Raw genomic sequence first — 25759 nt, 5'->3', positions numbered from 1 at the left:
TTCATACATTAGAATGTCAGCGTTCTAGTGCAAGAACTCATGGCGAGTGTAGACAGGCAGCAAATTTTGGCAACAATGCAGACACAGCCTAAGGGTCCCTCCCTCACTTTTTTCTTCACTCAAGATCATCCCATCTGAAAAAATGGGTTTTGCCCAGGAACATGATTCTCACTCACTCTCTTTCTGTGTGTGTGTGTGAATCTATCTATCTATCTAAAGTTGCCACAGGACTACTCATTTTTAAAGTTACAGACTAACATGGCTACTGCTCTGAGACTTCTAAATATGGTGAGACTAACATATTGTTAAGGTTCGTAAGAGCAGCTGGTCTACCAATTTGGACTGAAACTTCACATAAATCTCCAGGAGACATTAAAAAGCTTCCTAACCTGACCCAGAAAATAGTATTTGAGCCAGAAATAAGGCCAAAAGAAAATTTGGATCTAGAAATTTGACTCTGAGCACTCTCACTTCAAAAAACGGAAGTTACACCAACACAATTTTTTACAGACCATCAGTTCAACAGTGCTATCAACACGCACATCAAAGAACATAAAAACCATAGAAACAAACAATCCTAACATAAGCAGTGCTTTATTCTATTCTATTTACTACCAATTCTATTGCCTCTCCCATGTTGAATAGCATTTTATTCCACAAGCAGTTCACTGAGACTGCTTGTGAAGTAAGACATTGCTCTATTTGACAGAGAGAGGATAAACAGGTCCACTATGAATATTCTTCTGCAACAGGTCTTTCTGAGGGGCAGTGGGCAAGTAGGCTTTACAAGGTGTGCCGAAGGGTCCAGAGAGGCAAAAAGGACCTTTTGTGGAACTTGGGAAGTCCACAGGAGAGCAATTCCACTGCTACAGACATGCCAAGGTCCTGGAGATTCCAAAGGTATTCTGTGTGGGAGATCCATTGCAATCAACATACTGCACAGACTATGGTGAGAGATTATGCCATGCACTCTCAAAGAAATGGAGGAACCACCTTATCAGCATCCTGTACAGCAAACAGGAAAACATGAAAAAAAAGCTCTCAAATCTGGAGACTTTCATAAAAAAACCAACCTTCCACACAAACTTCCACATGGCTGGACTTTACTAAAATAAGACGGGAGATTTACATTACACACTTTACTTCTCTACAGAGGAAAAAGGACTGTAAGCTGTCTAAACTCCTACCTGCCACATGGGGCCACAATCGTGGTACCCTTAACTCACCCAGCAATATCGTCAATCTATCCAACTACACACTCAGCCTGGCAGAAAAGTCTGTCCTATCTCGGGGACTCTTTTTGCCCCACCACCCCCACAAACATGAGACAGTTCTGCGGTGATCTGGAAGCCTACTTTTGCTGTTTCCCACTCAAGGAATACTTTCCACACAATGCTGAACAGCGCACTGACACACAGATATCCACCCACCAACAGCACAAGAAGAACTCTACATGGACTCCTCCTGAGGGTCGAAATGACAGTCTGGACCTATTCATAGAATGCTTCTGCCAACATGCACAGGCAGAAATTGTGGAAAAACAGTATCAGTTGCCCCATAAACTCAGCCATGCGGAACACAATGCCATCCACAGCCTCAGAAACAACTCTGACATTATAATCAAAGAGGCTGATAAAGGAGGTGCTGTTGTCATCATGAATAGGTCTGACTCCCTAAAGGAGGCTGCCAGACAACTCTCCAATACCACATTCTACAGGCCACTTTCCTCAGATCCCACTGAGGAATATACTAAGAAACTGTACCATAAGCCCAAGACACTCCTTACACAAGCACAGGAACAAATCTACACAAACACACCATTAGAACCCCGACCGGGGTTATTCTGTCTACTACCCAAGATCCACAAACCTGGAAATGCTGGGCACCCCATCATCTTGGGCATTGGCACTCTCACCGCAAGACTGTCTGGATATATGGACTCTCTACTCAGACCCTATTCCACCAGCACTCCCAGCTACCTATGAGATACCACTGATTTCCTGAGAAAACTACAATGCATTAGTGATCTTCCAGAAAACGCCATCCTAGCCACCATAGATGTAGAGGCTCTCTACACCAACATCCCACACATAGATGGAATACAAGCTGTCAAGAACAGTATCCCTGATGATGCCACAGCACAACTGGTGGCTGAAATCTGTGACTTTATCCTAACACACAACTATTTCAGATTTGGTGACAATATATACCTCCAAACCAGTGGCACAGCTATGGGCACCCGCATGGCTCCACAATATGCCAATATTTTTATGGCTGACCTGGAACAACGCTTGTCCAATAGTGGCCCTTCTCTACTTATGCTACATTGATGATATCTTCATCATCTGGACCCATGGGAAGGAGGCTCTGGAAGAATTCCATCACAATTTCAACCATTTCCACCCCACCATCAACCTCAGCCTGTACCAGTGTACACAAGAAATACGCTTCCTGGACACTATGGTGCAAATAAGTGATGGTCACATAAACACCACCCTATACTGAAAACCTACTGACTGCTATGCCTACCTTCATGACTCCAGCTTCCATCCCAGGGACACCACACGATCCATTGTCTACAACCAAGCACTAAGGTATAACTGCATTTGCTCCAATCGCTCAGATAGACAAACACCTACAAGTTCTTCACCAAGCATTCTTGAAATCACTTCCTCGGGCAGGTATCGTAAGGAAACAGATTAACAGAGCCAGACATGTACCCAGAAGCCTCCTACTAGAAGATAAGCCCAACAAAGAAACTAACAGACTGTAGCCATCACCTACAGTCCTCAGCTAAATCCTCTCCAATGCATCATCAGTGATCTACAACCCATCCTGGATAATGATCCCTCACTTTCACAGGGCTTAGGAGGCAGGCCAGTCCTCGCCCACAGGCAATCTGCCAACCTGAAGCAAATTCTCACCAGCAACTATACACCGCACCACAGTAACTCTAACTCAGGAACCAAACCCTGCAACAAACTTCGGTATCAACTCTGCCCACATATCTACACCGGCGACACCATCACAGGACCTAATCAGGTCAGACACACCATCATGGGTTCATTCACCTGCACATCTACCAATGTAATATACGCTATCATGTGACAGCAATGCCCCTCTGCTATATATATTGGCCAAACTGGACAGGCCCTACGTAAAAGAATAAACAGACAAAAATCAGGTATCAGGAATGGTAATATATAAAAACCTGTAGGAGAACACTTCAATCTCCCTGGACACAGAGTAGCAGATTTAAAGGTAGCCATCCTGCAACAAAAAAACTTCAAGAACACACTTCAAAGAGAAACTGCTGAGCTTCAGTTCATCTGCAAATTTGATACCATCACTTTAGGATTAAACAAAGACTGTGAATGGCTAGCCAAGTACAAAAGCAGTTTCTCCTCTCTTGGTGTTCACACCTCCACATCAGCTGTTACAAGTGGGCCTCATCCTCCCTGACTGAATTGACCTCGTTATCTCTAGCCTTGCTCTTGATTGGTAGTCTTTTCTTATGCCTGTATATTTGTACCTGCCTCTAGAATTTCCACTACATGTGTCTGACGAAGTGGGTCTTTGCCCACGAAAGATTATGCTCCAATAAATGTTTATGTTAGTCTATAAGGTGCCACAGAACTCCCTGTCGCTGTGTAGGAGTGGCTCTTTTCTTACAGCTCAGTCAGAAAAACAGTGAACTGTTTGACTGTGGCACAAAGCGGTATTTCTGATAGTGAATTCTTTTTCTGTTGGTTCTGTGTGACTCATTTAGGAAAACGATGTTGTACATCTCATTCTCTGACATAAAGAGTATAAACCATGTTCCACCATATTTCCAATAAGAAACATTTCATGAAAATTTGGCACCCCCCAAATAAGACCAACATAACAGCATGAACAGATTTATGTATAAATAAAAATGAACAGAACTGGTCATAATTAACAGTGTTCTAACTTAATTTTTAGATTTTAAGTCACTGAAAAATACAAACCTTTCAATTTTAGAATAAACTATAGGCATCATCAAAATCTTTGTCCTCAACTCTTTCAGACACTAAAATGTCAGATACCAAATGCATTATCATACAACCCATCTATTTGATGATAATAATTCTTTCTAATAATTCTCTTTGCCAATTAATACATTTTAACATTTCCTGGACACTGCTGTTAGAATGACAAGTTGTGAAATAGTTTATAATATTGCTGTTGTAATTGTGATCACAAGGTATAAGAGTTAACCATTCAATTGAGTTGAATTGGACAGTTCACACATCTCAGGTATTTTTTCAGGCTGTCTGCAGACTCAGCAAGGTAACAACTTTTATAACATGAATAGTGTGTTTCTCCATAATTATGAAGGCTAGAGGTGGGAATTATTTTTGTATAATACCCCAGTGCATACAAGGACAGAAGCAGTTCTGATACTTCACTATGTGAAGCAGAAATCAATGTGGCAGCAATCGATCCAGCGGGGTCGACGAATCGTATCTCGTATAGACAGAATACATTGATCACTGAATGCTCTCCTGTCAACACCGTTACTCCACCTCAATGAGAAGGGGAGTCGATGGGAGAATGCTTCTCTTGCACTGCACTAGAAATGAAGACAACAGCAAAGACACCACAGTAAGAAGATCTAAGGGTATGTCTACACTGCCACCCTAGTTCGAACTAGGGTGGCTAATGTAGGCAATCGAAGTTGCAAATGAAGCCCGGGATTTAAATATCCCGGGCTTCATTTGCATTTTGCTGGACGCCACCATTTTTAAATCCCCGTTAGTGCGGACTCCGTGCCCGTGGCTACACGTGGCATGGAGTAGGTAGTTCGAATTAGGCTAATTCGAAATACCGGTACACCTCATTCCACGAGGAGTAACGGTAGTTCGAATTAGAGAGCCTAATTTGAACTACCTACTCTGTGCCGCCGCAGGCACGGAGTCCACACTAATGGGGATTTAAAAATGGCGGCGCCTGGCAAGATGCAAATGAAGCCCGGGATATTTTAATCCCGGGCTTAATTTGCAACTTCGATTGCCTACATTAGCCACCCTAGTTCGAACTAGGGTGGCAGTGTAGACATACCCTAAGTACACCAACTTCAGCTATGTTATTCGTGTAGCTAAGTTGCATAACTTAGATTGTTGTCCTGCAGTAGTGCAGACCAGCTTTGATTGGCTCACAATACTGGTATAGAAACCACACCCTGCAATGGTGGTAAATCACATTGTATGTCTAAAGGTGAAGCTTTTTGGATGGGATGTAAAACTGAAGTGGTGATCTCTAATGGTCTTTAAAAATTCCATGGTACTTTGTGAGCTGGCATTGTAGTCATGGACAAATTCCATTGGAGGAATTCCTGCCTGCTTAAGTTCCTCATATAATTTCATCTGGATACAGAGTATTTAACCTCCTTTCTTAAACTATTGTAAAAGTGTGCCATAAAAGAGCTGGCCTGCTGCTGTAGGGGTAGCTTAATTTCAGTAGTGGGTGCAGTAATTTCTGTTATGTATATTTTGAATTCCCTCTGGACAAAAAGCACTACCTATAATTCTTAATTAGAAAATGAAGGCTAGTGGTAACTAAGGAAATAATCTCAAAATTAAAAGCTGTATCACATTTACAGGCAATTTAAACATTATTTTCCCTTCAAACATACAGAAGATGGTATTGTGGATATGGCCAGGAGGAAGATTTACTTCCAGTATTTGGGGATATTTTTTTTCATCTCACCCAAACTCATGGTAAAACTAAGATCCAAAGAGAGAGAATTTTTATTCTGAAGGAAGACGTTAGAAGTACAACAGCAAGATTCCTTACACCCTGGAAAGTTAAATGTGACATAGGAGAAAATAAAGTGGTTTTCAAAACATGTTTAAAGATGTTAGGTCCTTTCCAAGAGTATTCAGAAGTGTGTGATTATGGATTTTGAAATGGGGTAGCTTGATGATGATGCTTGGACACCACTGTCCTTAGCAACATGCCCCCTATACAATATTACATTTGCTTTGATCCCTCTCATTTCCTTTTGAGATCATCAGGACAATACAAACACATATATTATAAATGTGAAAAGACTCATAACTAGTATGATTAGTTGTGGTTAACTGAAGAACACTGAAATATGCCAGAGTAATTATTTCTTTACTACATTCCTTTCACCTGATGACATGTTCCTTAAATTTATTTTCATCAGGGTAGGGGAACTTAAGGCCCGGGGGATCCGGCACCTGAGGCTCAGGGCTCCCCCCACCTCAGCATTGGGGAGCCCACGACCGCTAGCTGGAGCACACAAAATCTACTAGTCTGGGCTCCCATTAAGCTCTAGTGTGAGGGGAATGTGGGGAGTGTCTCTCTCCTCATTTGGGAGCTACGTCAGTTAGGGGTTTTTTTGGATGGGGGGTTCGGGCTTCTTGTGTACAGCCACTGACTGATTTTTCTGCGGGTCAGTGGCCCAAAAAAGGTTCCCCACTCCTGGTTCACGGACTGTGAATTTTAATGTATTTTTCAATGTCCTTTTCAAAAAAAATAAAAAAAAGATGTAAATTTCCATGGTTATACTAGTATATATTTTCATTTTTGTACTATAGGTTGTACCTCCCTTATCCAGGACTCTGTGGTCCAGCAACATCCATAGTCTGGCTGGACCACAGATGTTCCTGGAACAGAGAGTCCAAGTATAAGAAGGTCATGGCGCAGGGCAGGAGTGGGGGGAGAAGGGCATGACTCAGCCGTGTTGAGAGAGGGGGCTGTAGAAGGGAGCTCAGGCCCATGCTGCCAGGCAGTAGCAGGCAGCCAGGAGAGTCCAAGAAACTGCGGAGCCCTGGAAGCCCCCGAAGTCATGGCAGCCACAGAGACCCGACAGCCATGGCCAGGCAGGCAGTAATGGGGCTTACCTGGAGTCCTAGCCAGGGACAGCATGGACCATGTTGGGAGGGACCACCCCTCATTTGGCAAATCCAAATGTTTGGAACCAGTCAGGTCCCGATGGTGCCAGATGAGGGCAGTAGTAAATATTTTTGTAGTAGTGTATTTTTTCTTTTATTTTTGCATTATTTGCCTGGAGGCCTAACATGTCTTCTGTGCTTTAAATGGTTATAAATAAAAAGTTGTAAAGAATGTCCATTATAGCCCACATATCTTTGTACCACAGTCAATGAAAAATGCATTCAACTTAATGCTCACTCAACGAAATCAATTTTTGTCTTTTGTAACCATTTGTCCAAACTTTCCACATTTATTACAAACAATAGTGGATTAATAAATACTGTGAGACCTGTGTTCTATCCTCCGTACTGCTCATTAGTCCCAGTCTCTCGAACATGCTCTTGTCAAAAATTTAAAAGAATTATCTTTCCTCAAGAGCATTTAGATTTGACAGATGGAGAGCTGAGTCGCAACCTAGATTCCACACATCATCCACTGAATGCTACTGCAATAATTAACCCAAAGTGGCAGAACTACGGAACTATTGCCGTTTCACATTAAGAAGATAAAACAAAAAGTAAATAGGACCAAGAAAATCTCAGTAGCCCTTGTCTACTTGTTTTATTTAATAAAAGGAGGAAATACAGTAAAAGACCAAATTCTATACATAAACAAATATGTAAGATTCAAACATATTTACGCTGTCCAGAGCATAGACACATAAACAGCTTCATAAACCTGGGCTCTAAAGAATGAATCTCACTTCCAAGAAAACAAAACTTTATCCCCCATTCAAAGTAACTCCACTTGCTCAAATAAGGGGGGGGCGGGTGGAAGGGGAGAAGGGCTTTGTGCAAACCTCTCTTAGGCATATTACATGTACTTTAATAACTATACACGTGCAGAACCAGTATGCACACTAAAATTAGCAAGCAAGCGGGAAGAAACAAACCAGAAAAATAACCCTTATTTTCTTTGAGACATTCCTGTCTGGGCACGTAAAGGACTGTTACCACTGGCATCAGGCAGGAGACAGAACAAAAGCTACTTATCTCAAAATACAAACGTTTTAAATCATTTTGACACTCTCTTCCTTACTGATCCATTGCAGGCTAAAACACCTCTTCTTACCTTCTCGGAGAGAGTTCCCTAATTTGTGAAAAATGCTTTCTTTATTTTTGTTATAAAACTTGTGAGGGTGCAGTATATTTTCAAAAAAAGATCATCATCATCATAGCAGGTATACTTCTGCAGTATCCCAATTCAAATGGGTGCTTAGCTGCAACTCAACTATATTCTCTGTCTCTGAATACAGATCTTACAGAAGTCAAATACTGTAAAAACCTCTTTGTAAGAGGGTGGCTTGCTCTTAAGGGCTGGAAGCCTAGGCCCAGCCAATCCTGATTATTGAAGAGGCTCACCTCTGGGACACGTGCTGTTGAAGAAGATGAATACTCAGGGAAGGAGAACATCGAACTGGAGCAGATGGAAACAATCCCATAATCAGACCCTCCTTCTAAATGATAATGTGGTATCCACTAGAATGGAGCATACCTCTCCGGAGGCGGGAACTCCAGTTATTAGGAAGAGACAAGTATTAGTAACGGGGGATTGGATCATCAGCAACAAAGATAGCTGGGTTGCAATGAAGGGAAGAACCACAAGATGATTTGCCCATCTGAAGCAAAGGTAGCAGATCTCTTAAGACATCTAAACAGATTCATTTGTAGTGCTGTGGGAGGAGCATGTCATGGTACACACTGGAATGACATAGTGAAGGATAGGAAAGAAGTCAAATTTAAGCAGCTAGGTAAGAGACTGAAGTCCAGGACTTCCATGGTAGCATATCCTGAAATGCTTCCAGTTCCATGTGCAGGGCCAAGTAGACAGGCAGAACTGCAGGGTGTCAATGAATGAATGAGCCAATGGGGTAGGGAAGAAAGATTTAGATTTATTAGGGGAAACTTTTAGGAAAGAAGGAGCCTATATAGAAAGGATGGCAGCTCTTAATACATTTAAAAAGCAGAGCCACAGCATCTGGAAGCCTGGAGGCTCTTAATACATTTAAAAGGCAGAGCTGCGGTAGGGTTAACTCTTGGGGCTGGGAGCTAACTCTGCTGCAGCTCTGCAATTTCCCTCCTTATCGACTAATCGAGTAGTCAATGGAAATTCCATCGAATATGAGATTAGCTGATTAAACACAATTTGACATCCCTAGATGGGACACCATAATATCAGTGTACACAATACATCAGACGGACAGAACAAGCTGGTGGATGAGTGGCACTATATGTGAAAGAAAGCACAGAATCAAATTAAGTAAAAATCTTAAATGAACCAAACTGTACCACAGAATCTATATGGACAGCAATTTAATGCTTGACTAATAAGTAGATAGCAGTAGGGATTTCATACCAACCACCTGACCAAGATGGTGACATGACTGTGAAATGCTCAGGGATATTGGAGAGGCTATAAAAATAAATAAAGGGAAATTTCAATGATCCCCATATTGACTGGGTACATGTTAGTTCAAGATAAAGAGATAAAGTTTCTTGACACCTTAAATAAATGCTTTGTGGAACAGCTAGTCCTGGAACCCCAAGGGAAGATCAATTCTTGATTTAGTCCTAAGTGGAGCACAGGATCTGAGCCAAGAGGTGAATGTAGCTGGACCTTTTGATAGTAGTGGTCATAATATAATTAAATTTAAGGTCCCGTGGGTGGGGAAAACACCATAGCAGTCTACCATGGTAGTATTTAATTTCAGAAATGGCAAGCCAATTTGCATAGGTACTGACCATTTCAAAAAAGTGGAAAAGGTTCAGAAGAAGGCAACAAAAATGTTAGGGGTAAGGAACTGCTTCCATATGAGGAGAGATTAATAAGGTTTGATCTTATCAACTTGAAAACAGATGACTAAAGGGGGATATGATAGAGGTCTATAAAATCATGACAGGAGTGGAAAAAGTAAATAAGGATTTGTTACTTACTCCTGCACATAACACAAAATTAGGGATCAGCAAATGAAATGAATAGGCAGGAGTTTTAAAATAAACTAAAGGAAGTATTTCTTCACACAGTGCACAACCTGTGGAACTCTTTGGCAGAGGATGTTGTGAAAGCCAAAAATATAACAGGGTTCAAAAAAGAACTAGATGCATTCATGGACAATATGACCAGGTTGGGCAGGGATGATGTCCCTAGCCTCTATTTGCCAGAAGCTGCGAATGGGTGATTTAGAATCAATCACTTGATTACCTGTTTTATTCGTTCCCACTGGAGCACCTGGCTCAGGCTACTATCAGAAGACAAGATCCTTGGTAGATGGATCTGACCCAGTATGGCCATTCTAATGTTGGTGCAATTCAGAAAAATCGTTAGGAAAATTAAGTAACAAGCTAATCAGTACCAATTTCCAATAAATAGTTCCTTGCGTAAAGAATAATTATTGCACACGTGATTGCGCTCTTGGATTGTACTATTAAAGCACAATAATGGTTTAATTAAATACATTTTTAATTATGATATTTTTCTTCTGTCCTCCTAATTAGGTCTGAAAGTAGGGAATAAACATAGTTTACAAAATTACATACATTTAAAACAGGAAAAAATGCTTCAGGTCTGATAATGTCCCAAAAACAAAATTAAGAATCAGTTATCTTAAGACATTTTTTCTGTTCTATTTTCCATAACTCAAGCTTTCCCTTACATGCTGCTAGCAACTGTGAAGTTTGGAGACAGTCTACAACAAGAAAATAAGCCAAGTGCCAAAGGAAAGTTGCCGTAGCAGACTGTGAAGCTATAAATATTTAGCATTCTTCATCATGCTTTTATAAATAAAATCTGCTGATTAACTATCAGATTGTTCTCTGACAGTGCATCGAGATGATAGTAAAGAAAAAGCTCCGCAAAAGCCATCTTGCGAGGGCAGTAAAAGATTTTCCTACTTCAATTGCTTTGACCTTGTTTATTAAGACTAACCTTTATAAAAATAGACAAATGATATATAAAAGCTAGTGGAGACATAACAAGTAGGGATGTAAAAAGCTACCCGGTAAGCATTAGAATTACTGGATAGGTAACTTGGTTATCCAGGTGGGGTGATGGGAACAAGGGAAGGGCAGCAGGTGGGGCCACAGCAGCCTCAGCTGTAGCCCCGGCTGCAGCCCCACTGTCCATCTTGTCCCAACCCAGCCACATGCCACAGTGGCCCCGGCTGCTCTGCACGCCTGGAGGAGGCAGGTAGGACATGCCATGCCAACCCAGCTGCGTCCGGTTAACTATTTTGTATAATATTTACATCCCTAATCAAAAGACATTTACACTGACTGCTTACACTTGACCATTCACTTGTTATAGTACTGTATTAATGATGACTGAAGGATGCCTAATGCATTGTCTAAAAATCCTGACTAGCCACATTAAACAACTCCAGTTATGCCCACAAATCTGACAGATTAAAAATAGCTTTACTTGCTTTGCTAATATCCCCGTGGGATTTTTTCAAACAAATTCTCTTCTTTATTATGTAAAAGATGTGATTTTATATTTCAACTAAATCTCTTATTAGCAAACCTCCTCTTTGGGCAGCTCTAATAATTTTGTTTTTTGTGTTTTCCACCAAGGTCACTAATAAGATATGGTCCAAAAGATCCAATACTTCTCTGAATTTCTTAAGCAAGGATCTACATAGATAGCCCAGTCTCAAATAACTTATAGCAGGGCTACTCAACTTTGGAAGCCCCTGGGGCCACAATGATACTCATAGCACATGCCAAGGCCACAACTTAAGTGTGGTTGCATATAAATAGCTTATTTCACACTGACAGGTTTGAATACAAAGATTAAGACTTAAACCGTGGTGCTGGACCAAATGTGGCCAGTGTGAGCCAGTCAGCACCTCTCGGTATTCTGCCCACCAGGCCAAACAGCCAGCACTTCCCACAATGCCCCAGTGCTCCCGGCACCTCCTCCCTGGGGGCTAGAAACGCCGACACTCTTTACCTGTCTGTACAGAGTGTTCCCAGTACAGACGCGTGTTCCCAGTAGAGGTCATGTTCAAAGGATCCCACCTGTGGGCCATGTGTTGAGCCCCATGTAAACCCAGAATACACCGTGGACCGTGTGTTGAGTAGCCCTGACTTAGAGCCTACTCACTGCAGATGTTTAAACTGTTTTTCTTGGACAATCAAAAAGTAGATGTTAATTGCAAACTGATGCACTCATAAAAGGCTGGAAATGGCAAAGATTATGTTGCCAATGCAACTGTATCTAGCTGCTCTCATGCATTATAATAAATTAGCTAGGAGTTATTTATAGGAGTTTCACATGAGATGCCTACCTCATTCAGCAAGTAGGCTGGATATGTAGTATTTCTTCCTCAGCTAAGTCTTGCTCCTCTGTAGACCCTACTCTAGAACAGGACCTAAGGGTTGCAGTTGCTGCTCCTGGTGTGCCCTCTAATAAGATGAGGTCTTGAAGAACTGGTTACCATAAGGGATCCACAAATTCCAAAAAGCCCACTCTGATGGAGCATAACGGAAGGGGGCAAGACATCAAAGCTGTCCTTGCTAGAATAGCCAGGTATGTCTTCTGCTGGGAATGTCCTCCTTAGGATGTACTTCAAGGGAGGAAGACTGGAAGGTGTATAAACATTTTAGAATCAGATGAGATGTTATCCCCCATGCTTACCTGAGAAATAGTAGCGTCGGTACCTGTGGCTGAGCTGGGATTAGGGCCTGAAAGGACCAGAGATTGAATGTTTGATGGTTGGTAAGACAGTACAGGAGAATGTTATGTATGTGCTCTAAATGCTTCTCTGGACCCTCAAAGAGATTGTGAGGAGCTGATGACCACTTGAGAACTGGAAGATGAGTCACTACTGAAGATGGTACAATCAGAGGCTAAGCCTTGGAAGAGAGCGGTACCTGCAAAGAATGTCCCCCATAATCATGATTCAGGATTTTGCCAGGATTCAAAAGTCCTAATGGAACAGGAGCCTGAAAAGTATGGGAAACTACAAGTAGGGACACCCAGTGGATCAGTATGTCAGGTGGTCTTGGGGATGGTACTGAAGTGTGATTGGTGCCCCCGTCACATCGGGCTATAGAAGAAAGCACTGAAAATGATTTTGGCCTAGCTCTGTAGTCCCTGTGTTGATGATTTTGGAGGCTCTGAGGCCGATGCCATGCCATTCTAGGTTCAATAACTAATGGGTTCTAAGTATGTACCATCATTTTCTAAGCTAGTGCCATGGTCTCACGATTGGAGGGGATGGGCACTTTAGTGCCAACCCCTGTTGGGACATGAGGTCTCCTGAGAGTCACCCTGAGGAGGTGACATTCTCCTTCTCTTAACCCAGTCTGGAGAAAGAGGTCTTTCCTTTTTTGGAGGTCAAGATGATTTTGAAGGGCCCTCAGAGTTTTTAATTACCATCACAGAAGAGAGTGTTTCCAGAGCTCTCAGATCACCTGGCTCACGGTACAGGTGTATGACTGGAGCCTGCAGGTTCTAACAACAAGAAATTTAGCCTGTTTCCCTTCAATACCTGGTCAGATCTTACATTTGTATGTGAAACTTTTCCAGGCTGCAGAGGAAAACCGAATGTCTGCCATTGCAAGAGGAAGACCAATGGCAGGACTGGCAGAATTCAAAGCCCAGGTGGTGATCATAATTCATACTTGTGGCTGTGGATCAAGGTCCTTCCGAAGGTCCAAATCAGGCAGGAGGGGGGACATCTTCCCCCAACCACCCACACATATGCACAGTGTGTGCTAAATAACAAAGAAGAAAATAAAAGCTTAAGGGAGAGAGGTAGCAAGTTGTGTAGCTGTCTAACAGACACAACAATGATGTCACAGGCTGCAGGCAGTTGAGAAAGAACTGGAGAGGGAACGGGTATACCTTTGAACCAGAGCACAATGGGGCCGAGGGTGCAGGCATGAAACCTGCAGAATCGCTGATGAAAATGTTCAATTAAGGGTGTGAAATCTGATGTGCAACATATCACAGGGACATTACTCAATGTAATGTACATTTTGGTGAGGGGAAGACCCAGAGCACTGCTATCATGACTGACAGTGAGCCCCACAGTATTCTTTTCTGTCAAGAGAAGGAGACAAAGCTCACAAAGCATCCCAGACAATGTAGCTGTGAACTGTGATGTAGGTACTGGTGTTGCAGAAGATCAAGCACCATAAAATCCACAATTAATTGTAGGTTGGAGGAGATGCACTAGTCAGTGACATCTTCCTCTCCCACCCAAACATACAACACAGTGAAGAAGGAAGCATGCACACACAGAATGAGAGAGGAGATTTGGGAAGTGAGAGAGGAGGCAGGGATCTCTTTCCTCTCCCCAAAAAATGTGTCTAGCTTGGCAGAAACTCCATCAGTACTAACACCCCTTTATCCTCAAATACTCCAGGCATCAGAAGATGAATCAGTGTGAACAAGGACAGCAGCAGCTAAACTCACTTCCTCACCTCCCTGTACACCTACCACTTCAGACACAATTGCTCCAGTTGTTCTGATGCCTGAGGCAGGGTGGCCTTTAAAAGAACTGCAGAAAGGAAGAGGACCTATAGATCATGTTTACTCAGTTCCCTACCCTTCTCCATCTTTGCTCCTCTTCCACATCCAGGACATGAAGGAAGGAATCTCTTATTCAAAGGAACACTAGAAAAAGCTAAGCAAATGCAGGTGGAGGGACACAAAGAAATAGTATCCTTAGCTTCAATTTTAGAACTCCCCCGCCCAAATATTTATAAAATAGTTTTCAGTCAGACACTGAATGTGAGCTGTACAGATAAACAACAGTGTCATGTACCATCAGATAAAGATATTTATGGCACTGGTTTGGGATGACTTACGATGCTCACTTATATGCTACACTGAGGAGTAATATGGCCCTTCCAAACTCACCTTACAACGTTTTACATGGACTTTTGCCCCTCGGAACTAAAATAAACTACTACAGATTTAGTTTAAAGTGACTGTGCATTGGACATCCCAAACAGCATTTATCACTTTTGCAAACATCTGCTGGTTTCCTGACAGAGCCATGATCTTTGTCCTACCACAAAGGGGACAATACAGGTTTACAGACATATAAGAAAATGGATGCAGTTAATGATTGTGAATTATTTTTCCTCTAGAATGAATGTCTCAACAAATAACTATTTCTATTATTTACCATTTATTCAGCAAACTGATAACTTTCATGCCAGGTGGATATTTCAAAAACAAAAGGAAAAAACTAGAACAGGAAAAATAGGAGGATCAGCCATATAGTTATGCATATAGGAGCTCTGAACAAAAACAAACAAACAAAAGCAGTAAACTGTAAATCATGAACTTTGTACAAATTAGTCACTACAAAAATTATTCTCAAATATGGACTTTTTCATTAAGAGGAGACATACCCTGTATTCAGACTCTTACAGAACCCGCCCCCCCCCCCCCAGGTTTTCATTTCTTTTTCTAGCTTGTGCCTAACTTTAAGCACACGAATAGTCCTACTGGCTTCAATAGCACAAGCTCATGTGCTTAAAATCAGGAATGTGATTAAATAACCTTGCTGAATCAGAACTTCAATGCTGGATGATTTGTATATATTTGTAAATTTGTATTCATATTGTAGAAAAAGATATAGGATATACGGAATGACACATTAAGCATTGAATATATTTGTATAATTTCTACTAATCTTGTAACATCAGGTATCAGACTTAGTTCACAAAACCCTTTGCTTTCTTTAGTGCAGCTAAATGAAAATCAACACCAACTTACTTGATGTAATAGGGAACTTTGTTATGTGAGACAGATCTCTGCCATGGAAGCTGAACTGAAGCTGGGGGGGAAAAACACAGGAGGTGGTGATTAAACAGCACCTGTCTCAAAAAACATGATTCCATTTTACAATTAGCTCCTCTTATAATAAATTAAGTAGAAATGTCTCTAATTTTCCAGTCAGGCTTTCGGTAATTTAGCTGGAGAAAACAATGATAATATATCAGGATAGTGTTAGCTATTTATTTGATGCCATTCAAGAAATAAAGCTAACAAATATGGTGATTCCATTTCAAAGAACGATAATAAATTATAGACTAGCAAGCCATCCACACAGAGGCAGGCTAACGGAGCATTTTTAAACTTTTAACTTTTGGGTTCCAGAAATTACAAGCAAATTAAGATTTGGAAATTTATAAGCAATTTATGTTTTTAGGCCTCCACTACCATAATTAATATATTACAATATAACATAAGAGAAAAATAATTACATTACTGTTAGTTATTTCCCTCAGCTCCTATTTGAAATCCCAATTCATATAAATCAATGTTCTGTGAAATACACAGAATATTAAACCCCATTCCCATGCTCCTGAAGATAGAAATCTGTAAAATGTATGTAAATCTCACACAGCAAAAAAGATAATCCGTAAATTGGGGCTCCTCCTATAACAAATCTACACACAAAAGATGCAAAACCTACAAAACCTCTGCTCAGCTAAAAATTTCAGTAGATTATAGAAATCTTCAGATGAAGACTGAAGAAGATAGCTGGCAGATTAATTTAGAAGTGGTCAGACGCTGGGAGTTCCCATACATGTACTTTACCCATGTACTCCCCAAACCAGATGCTTTATACCACCTCATAATACATAACCAAATTGGTACAGGCAGTCCCCGACTTACGCGGATTCGACTTATGTCGAATAGGGCTTTTCTCGCCCCGGAGGACTCGGGCGGCTGGACCGTCCAGATGCGCCATGGTCCCGCCGCCCACGTCCTCCAGGGCAAGAAAAGCTGCTCCGCGTCTCCCTGGTCTGCTGGAGGAGCCCCCCCAGCAGACCAAGGAGACGCGGAGCAAAGCCGTGGAGGATGCGGGCGGGACCGTGGCGCGTCTCGGCGGTCCCGCCGCCTGCGTCTCCCTGGTCTGCTGCCAGGGAGAGGGGGGACGCAGCTAGTGCGCCCCCCCCCCCCCAGCAGACCAGGCTTTTCTCGCGACGTCTGGGGTACAGCATCTGGGGCACTGCCGGGTTGGTCCCGCAGCGCCGCTCCTCGGCACTACTGGACCAACCCGGCAGCACCCCAGCATTTAGCCGCTGCTGGTCAGTTTCAGTTGCTCTGCCTTGGGCTTCCTGGAATCAGCCGCTAATCAGTTTCAGCAGCGGCTGACTTGGGGACACCTGGGGTAGAGAAGCTGGGGTGCTGCCGGGTTGGTCCCCACAGCACTGAGGTGCGGCGCTGCGGGGACCTACCCGGCAGCGCCCCAGCTGCTCTGTCCCAGGCGTCCAGATTCAGCCGCTGTTGAAACTGATCAGCAGCTGATTCCAGGAAGCCCGGGGCAGAGCAACTCTGCCTCGGGCTTCCTGTAGTCAGCCGCTGGTCAGTTTCAGCAGCGGCTGAATCTGGACGCCAGTTCCGACTTACATACAAATTCAGCTTAAGAACAAACCTACAGTCCCTATCTTGTACGTAACCCGGGGACTGCCTGTATTTTGTAAAACATTTTCTAGTGTCTAGGAAGCAAATTCATTGTGGAATCAAAGTATTTGTTCTTGAAAGAATAAGACAAAATTTATATTCAACACACAAACCAAAATTAGGCACCTAAGCTAGGCTCCATACCCCATATTTTAAAATCTAGAGAAGTGGAATGAAAATTCTGGCCACATTATACAGAGTTAATAAATTAATTTAGTGAACAACAGGCTAGCCGTGCAGTACTTTGGGGCAAAATATATGAACCTATGGAAAAAAGGTCTATATTTTAATATGTATTCAGAGATTAACAGGAAAATCTGTGCCACACTTTTAGGGGGGGAAATATATCCATATTTAAGTAAGTGCTGGTAATTTGTAAGAAAAACAAATTCTATGATCAAACAATCATTTTATTTGTCCATAATTTGAAACAAAGAATAGTAGGGCTTGTATTTTGGGAATCTGTTGTGTGGAAGAAAAAAGGAGTGAAATCACCCAAGATAGCAGACTACTTCAGACCTTCATTTTAGATCTACTACTTCAGACCTTTCAGACCTTCATTTCCTAATATTGTTAATCATTGCCATTGGTTTCTGGGGTACTATTATTTTAATAATGTTAGCTAACTGTGAAGATTAGCTCCCCTCTGAGTTTTGATCAGGTTTGACTTATTAGATATGTGAGAGACGGCAGAGATTCTGCCATAGCGGGCAAATCGTCTTGATAACATAATAATAGATTTATCTCTAATTCTTATGCATCAAGTGATGCTGTGCTTATTTTGAACTCTGCTTAATAAAAACATTGTCCATTTTCTGTGTTGCATGAATCTATGCAAAGATGAAATTATTGTTTTTAAACCATTATTTCAGGGTGGAAGATGAAGAGTAACTATTGATTGTGGTACCCAATATAAATACTGTAGACAGTAAAAATATTGGATGCATGTGAGGGATTCATTGAACAGGGTGGCTGAAAGGCTTTGAATGAGGGTACAGCAGGCTGAGAGACAGTGCATATGCACATAATAACTAACTGAAATAAATCTGTTCTTCTAAGAATATAAAAGCTAGCTGCAGAGTTGTGGAACTGTGGATCTGTAAAACAGAGATTACAGAAATATCAAGCTAGTATTTCTCAAAACTTTAGGACAGTAGCATGGGTTTCATTTAGGGAACTATGGATCAAAAAATTCTGAGGGATGGCTAAGCCTTACCAACATAAGAGTGAGCTATAAGGAGCCCAAGGATTCCAAGTTGAGAAAGGATGTAGCAAGAGTGCAACTGTCTTCCCACTAATAAAACATTAGCGGGATAACAGAAATAGATCAGGGAAGAGCTAGAGTGTGGGTTGTGACAACGTTTCAAGCTGTCCCCTATGTCAGGTTGTTCTTTGTAGAGAAGGAGGAGTCAGGAGTGACTCCGTAAGGGACATTCCTCTAGAACCGTGGTCACCAACCCGTTGATCACGATCGACTGGTCGATCACGAGGCCTCGACCAGTTGATCACGAGGCGTTCGGGCAACCCCACCCTCCATTTTCCCCCCACCCCCAAGAAGCTCCACTACCTACCTCTAGTGTAGTGCCAGCTTCCCGCGGGGTGGACGGAGGTCCTGTCTGAAGCCCGCGTCACTTCTGGGAGTTCCGGAAGTGCGCGGGCTGTTTCCCTCCCACAGCTCTCTTGCATGCTGGGGGAGGGGGCGTCGGCCCTGGAAGAGGAGTGCGGAGGGCTTCCCTGCGCCGCCAGCGCCGGAGGGGTGAGTTGAGCGCAGGGTTTTCCCTGCGCTGTGGGAACGGGGGTCGGCCCCGGGTTTTGGCTGGGCCGGGCCACACTGCGGGAGGGGGGTTTGGCCCCAGGGCAGGAGCCCGCGGGGGTTGGCCGCACTGCGGGAGGAGAGGGCGGGGGTTGGCCGGGGGGGGGGGGGGGGGGGAGGGTTGGCTGGGCTGGGCCAGGGTAGGCCGCACTATGGGAGGGGGGTTTGGCCCCAGGGAAGGCACCCGTGGGGGCTGCGGGTTGGACATGCTGCGGGAGGGGAGGGCAGGGGTTGGGTTGGCTGGGCTGGGCTGGGCAGGGCTCTGGAAGGGGGGTTTGGCCCCAGGGCAGGCGCCCGTGGGGGTTGGCCATGCTGCAGGAGGGGGTTGGCCGTGCTGCGCCACGGGAGGGGGGTTGGCCACACTGCGGGAGGAGAGGGGATGGGCCGGGCCACGCCGTGGAAGGGGGGTTTGGCCCCGGGACAGGCGCCCACAGGGGTTTGGCCCTGCCGCAGGAGCGGAGGAGTTGTCCCTGGGGCAGGCACGCGAGGGGTTTCCCTGTTCTGTGGGGGGGAGGGAGAGGGAGTCAGGCCCAGAGGAGGCACGTGCTGGCTTCCCTCTGGGGGGGCAGGGGAGAATCCTGGGAGGAGGCAGATGCAAGGGACTCTGCTGCCACTGGCACCCTGCCCCCTGTCCCCGCTCCTCAAACCCCACTCCTCTGTCCCCAGCTACAGAACTCTGTCCCTATTCCCGTTCCCCATTCCCTGAACTCTGTCCCCACTGGCACCCTGTCCCCTGCTGCAGAACCCTGTCCTCTGCCCTCCCAGCACCCTGTTCCCTCTCCTCTGCCCCCAGCCGCAGAACTCTGACCCCACAAAATGTATAATTATAAATGCTTCATTTTAGATTTAAATAGCATGAATAAAAAACAGACCATTTATTTCATAACTATAAACACCTGATTTTAATTTTATATATTGCATAATTTAAAAATAAACTGTTTATCAGAGTGTGTAAGTAAGAGCTGGGGATAGCAAGTGATGGACAGGAGGAGAATAGAGAGGGCGGGGCTTCAAGGAAGGGGCAGGGCGGTAGATCTTCCCCTGTTCTGAGATTTAAAAAGTGATCTTCGGTGTAAAGGCTGGAGACCAGTGCTCTAGAACAAGCAGAGGCATGCTAGTAATGCAGCTTGAGAATGCCTCCTCAGCTGTAAAAATTCTGATACTACTCAGAGGTCTCAAGTTTCCCAGACATTCCCTGGTTCTAGATACATTTTATTTATCATTTATACAAAAGAAAGTGTTAAGTCGCTCTGTTCTGAGGATCACAGTTGAAGAATCTGGCAAGCCTGCAAATAAGTCTCATCATTTTTGAGGAATTGCTCTAAAAATCTTTGTCCTGTGTGTCACCTATATTTTTTAATTAAATGTGTTACACTGCAACTCTTTCATCGGGCTCTTTAATTCAAATGCACTTAGGGGTCAGAAATAAGATTATGGCAGTTAGGTTTCCTGAAAAATGGAGACTAGATATCTAGAGGGTTTTTAAAAATTATTTTAGGTTATTTGACTTGTTAGCTGGCAAGATGCTCCTAGCATTGTGTCATGTATTCGCATATAATACACTGAGATCTATAGAATCAAAGTGCAATATAAGAGTTAAGTCACTATCCACCCATCTCAAAGCACTCAAAGACAATACATGACAAAAAGCTATGATTATAATTGTAGGGCTCATCTAAAAAATAGAGATAGACCTAATTTAACACCATGTAGCTCAAAATACTTGAGCTTTGGGGGTGTTTCTGGGTGAGAGAAAGGTTCAGAAACTGGACATGGATCTTTATTCTTTAGTTCCATCACATTTCTATAATGGGTCAAATGTGGGCCAAGGAAAAATCCTATAAATACTCGAAGGTTCCAGATCTAAATTTCTAAAAAATCATTACATGGCAATAAATAAATACAATTGTTTCCCCATAGAAGAAAGAAGTTTTGTTGGACTTTTCTCTTCATTTGCACTTCTGAAAACACAGTAAATGTCGTTCAACTTTTGGTTAGCATGCATTTTTTAAAAAAGACGTTTGACCAGCTCTTGTCTTGTATCAGATTGGTAGCTAAGGTCAGAGGTAGAGATACTATGATTGAAAAGAATATAGATATCAGAGGGAAATGGGATAAGAACTCATGCATGTGACACTATGTTAAATAAAAAAAAGGTGCAGAAAAGCAGCAAAATCTGCAAACAAAGAACGAGCAGTTAGATAACCAGAACTGGAACCATTGTGCGTGGAGACACCTGGGTGATCCATGAGAATGGAATATAATAGAGAGCTGAAGTGAAATGAAGAAGTCTGAGGAGGAACACAGAATGAACTGAGCTGAAAGAACAAAGTAGTTAACTACAAGCAAGAGAAACTTCCTGAACAATATGGTCAGTTAAGGATATCAAAGAAGATACTTTCTTAAATTTATTACTAGCACTTACTGGAGAGAAAATGTTGAGATGTAGGGCCAAAATCCTGGTGTGCTTCTTGCAGCAGTTTAAGGCGATCCTCTACAGAGACCTATACAAACAAACAGACACACACACACACACACACACACACACACACACACACACACACGAAAGATCCATATTTATTCTGCAAAGTAGGAGCCACAATAAAAACAATGGTTTGCATTCCATTCCAAATAAATGTCATGCATCTAACACATTTACTCGTAGCTCATTAAATGCAAGATAACATTGCACTTAGGTAAAGCAATACAGGTCAATACTGAACAACTTTCACAGTGATCTACATTGTACACTGACTTTTCTGATTTTGCTCTCCATCTCTTGCCCAAATTGTCCCTAGTCAGCAGGACTCTATTTGATTGTGTCAATCTGACAGCTGCCTTTACAAGATTGGACTATTCTGAACACACTGCTTCACTGGCTGACAGGATATCCAGACTTCCTTATGGGTTACTAATTAAACTGCACTAAGCACATGCAGCAGGGGCTTGGCTGCTTAGGTACTTCTCTTTAAGGCAGAAAATCATTTCAATTACAAATTACATTTTGAGAGACAAGAAGGGATGCTTCAGAAATGTTAATAACTTTGCCTCCCACTTTGTTTTGAGTCTAGTAGCCAAGAAGCTTATATCCTAACTCTGCAGGTTCCCAGAAACAAAGATACAGGAGACATATTTTTTCCCTTTTCAAAACATTTTGTTTTCCCCCAATTCCTTCTTTGTGTGGCAAGAAAAAAAATTGAGATTTGGGGAAATCAACATTAATAGAAGTGGACTGTAAAAAAAAACAGCGTGAAAGATTGTGATGGGGGGGGGGATTGAAAAGATTGTTAAACTGACTTAAATATGACAAATACATTAAGGATCGATCCTCATTATTTTATTCAGCACTAAACTGTAAATAAGCCAATAGATACACAGATTTTATTATACCAGTCTTAGGCCCACTGAAGTACCAACAGTCAAATATAAGCAATATGAATCTACTCCATACCTCTCGAGCATGTTTTGTTATCTTAAGCCTTCACTTCTTCCCCCCCTCCCCCCATTCCAGAGTTCCAGACCTATCAGTATTCACATTATTCACACACAAAAAATTCCCGATGGAAACCGGACATTTAAAAAAGAAAACCAACCTTTACCCAGGTGGCAACGCAGCAGAAACATATGTGCCAACTTTCAAAAGTTTCGATAACTATGATTTATGAAGTTATTTCAGTGCTTACAAATTGGTACAAATATTGCTATCACAAAGATGAAACAAAAATAAGATCTAGTCTCTAAAAATTAACATAGTCCCTTGAGTGAGTGAACTGCTGAGAGAGCAGAAAAGGAAGGCTATCAATCAAGAGAGTGAAGGAAAGACAGCTCCTTTCATTGCTTTTTGCCACTATGGTAACACACTCAAGAGAGCAATAATGAAAAAAGTTAATAATTTGTTTCGTAAGAGGAAAAAAAAGAGTACTGCTAAAGCACTTTTCCCTCCCCATTTCAGACAACGCATCTCCTAAGGAAAAGGCCATACCTGTAAAAGTTTCCAGCGCATATTCAGGTCATCCAGCTGGCGAGACATCTTTAGAGACGGATGAAGGTCAAGTGGAGAGAGCTGACTAGATAAATCATTCAATGTTTTAACTTTCAAGTTGATTGGTGCAATCTCTTCTCTGAAAGCCTGACAGAACAAACACACACCTTTGCTTGACCACTTTCTTACAGAATAGAATAAAAACTCTCATGCTAAACAAAAAACTAAGTTACATTTGGTTGAGACTGACATGACAGTATAAGTGAGAAGTGCTAAACAAAAGCATGCAATGGAAGTAACTAGCGCTCTCTATGGAGGAAAGCCTATTTATTTAAGTAGGATTTGATTGGAAAGGAGTCTGCCCAATTGTAATATTTGACTTCACTATAAACCCACCTCTGTACACAGGTGCTGAGAGACCTGTGTCTACCCTAAAAAGTCTACCCTACATGCATTCCATTTAAGTCCTCAAAAATAAGCCTTAAGTAAGTTTTTGGGGGCGCATACGGCTTTGTGGTTATTTTGCACAGGGCGGATTTAATCCAATATTGTGATATTCTACAATGATTTTTAGAAATACAAGGTCAAATCAAGGATTCTTAAATAAAATGCATTGAATAAGGCTGACTATTGTTCCTCAATTAAATCTTTATTTAAATACTTCATTTTTGAATTAGCAAAGCATGAGGCAATGCATCTTTCAAAGACAAGAAATATAGTAGTTTAGGGGATTATGACTCAGCTAAAACTATCACAATAAAAAAATTTCTGAATCAAACTAAACTTAACATAACATTAAACAATTTAGTTATTGTTGAAAAGATTCACTAAATGTCTTTCTTACTGTGGAGGAAGTAATGGCAAATGGCGCTGTGAAGAGCTTGACTAAGTGTCAACGAACAAGCCAAAAACAACCAGAAAACAAAAAGGGGGGGAGGATTGGACAATCCAATTATTCCCCACCTTCCTTGAAAATATCCCTTGTCACTTCCATTAACAGGAGACAAGAGGGAAAATTTTGGTTTGTTGGCTCCCAACAGATCTAGCAGCTCCTTCTGCTTTTCACAGCAATGAAAATTTAATGGACTTTGTTTTACCCTGCTTTGCAGAAATGGCATTAAGATATGACAAACTGCTTCTTAACACAAGAACAAAGAGCTATTCCCTCCAGCATTCTAGAGCTTGGTTTACTATATATTAAAATGGCGGGGGGGAGAGGAGCAATGTGTGCATTACTCTTCTTAAATCAAAAAAAGCCTAGATATAAATCAGCTTGGATGTGGTTGAGTGTGTCTATGTTTAAACTACGCTCTATTTTCGAAAGAGGATATGCAAATTCCCACGGGAATGTACATATCTTCTTCCAATCTCACTTTCAAAAGTGGATCTTTCGAAAGTGAATGTATTCTGGATGCTTTTTTTTGGGGGGGGACCCCTTTTTCAGAAAAAAAACCCTGCTCTTCCTTAAAAAATGAGGTTTACGTGGTGGTTTTTTTGAAAAACGTTTTTTTTTCCTGAAAAAACCACATCCAGACTACTGTCACAGAATTTGCATATCCTCTTTCGAAACTAGAACATAGTTTAGACGTACCTTCAACATTTTTATGTTCCACTGAACTCAAAAGTTTAAACAAAATTACAGAGGAAGGAGGTGTAAACCCCTATTCATGTATGCATGAACACTGGTAAAATGAAAGAGTCAGATATACTACTTATATAGTACCATACATGCATATAATTGTTTATAATACATATAGAGATGGAATCTGTTTTTTAAAACAATGAAAGACCATTGATCCTTTCATGAGTAATGTTATATGCTAAGGTCAGAAGTAAACCCGTGCTTAACTTTGGTCAGTAGAATCATTATGGGAGCTTAAACATTGGAAATGAAAAAAAGATTTTGTTATGGAGCTGTGGAATCTTAGTATTTCTGAGTATGACAACATTTGCATACGAAGGAATATAAATGAAGTTAGTCACAATTATTGATATTGCCTTAACTAGCTATTTCCTTTAAGTTTAATAACTGTATTGATAGGAAATGCCCGTTAGCAAACTTACCTATAAAGTCTGCTCACACTCTAGGACATGGGTGAGCAAAAGGGCCTCTGTGGGCTGGATCTGGCCGGCCAAGCGGGTGGATCCGATCCACGGAGGCCTGCTGCCCCCAGGCCAATTAGGGCGCTGCTCGCAGGGCGGGGGAAGAGCGGAGAAGGCTTTGTGTGCTCCCCCGCCCCCAGGCCTTAATTGGCCTGGGGGCAGCGGAGTGTGGGAAACCTCTTCCTGCCCTGCCAGGAGCACATGATGCTTTGAAGCGCTGCGCGCTGCTTGCAAGATGGGGAGGGAGGGAGAGTGAAGCAGGCTTCATGCACTCCCCTGCCCCCAAGACAATCAGGGCCTGGGGGCGGGGGAGCTGTATGAAGTTTCCTTTGCTCTGTCCCAGCCCTGCGAGGAGCACGCAGCACTTCTAAGTGTCACGTGCTCCTTGCAGCATAGGAGGAGGCTTCCCACACTCCCCAAGCCCTGATTGGCCTGGGAGTATGGGA

The 25759-nt window shown here is 42.4% G+C and overlaps 1 protein-coding gene across 9 annotated transcripts in view; it reads right to left on the bottom strand.

Moving 5' to 3' along the window:
• The window catches only part of UTRN (utrophin), a 559106-nt gene that overhangs the window by 101003 nt on the left and 432344 nt on the right, over positions 1-25759 (bottom strand). For all 9 annotated transcript variants that reach the window (XM_075924350.2, XM_089777288.1, XM_075924351.2 and 6 more), the window contains 3 exons: positions 23211-23357; positions 21654-21732; positions 15718-15778 (listed from right to left, as the gene is read on the bottom strand). In XM_075924350.2, coding sequence (XP_075780465.2) covers positions 15718-15778; positions 21654-21732; positions 23211-23357 — 287 coding nt within the window. The remainder of the gene's footprint in view (positions 1-15717; positions 15779-21653; positions 21733-23210; positions 23358-25759) is intronic.

This window comes from Pelodiscus sinensis, chromosome 3 (assembly GCF_052426305.1).
Source record: "Pelodiscus sinensis isolate ZL-2025 chromosome 3, ASM5242630v1, whole genome shotgun sequence".
Taxonomy (NCBI): Eukaryota; Metazoa; Chordata; order Testudines; family Trionychidae; genus Pelodiscus; species Pelodiscus sinensis.
The sequence above is the reverse complement of the archived record's forward strand: the minus strand, read 5'-3'. Positions and strand labels throughout refer to the sequence as shown.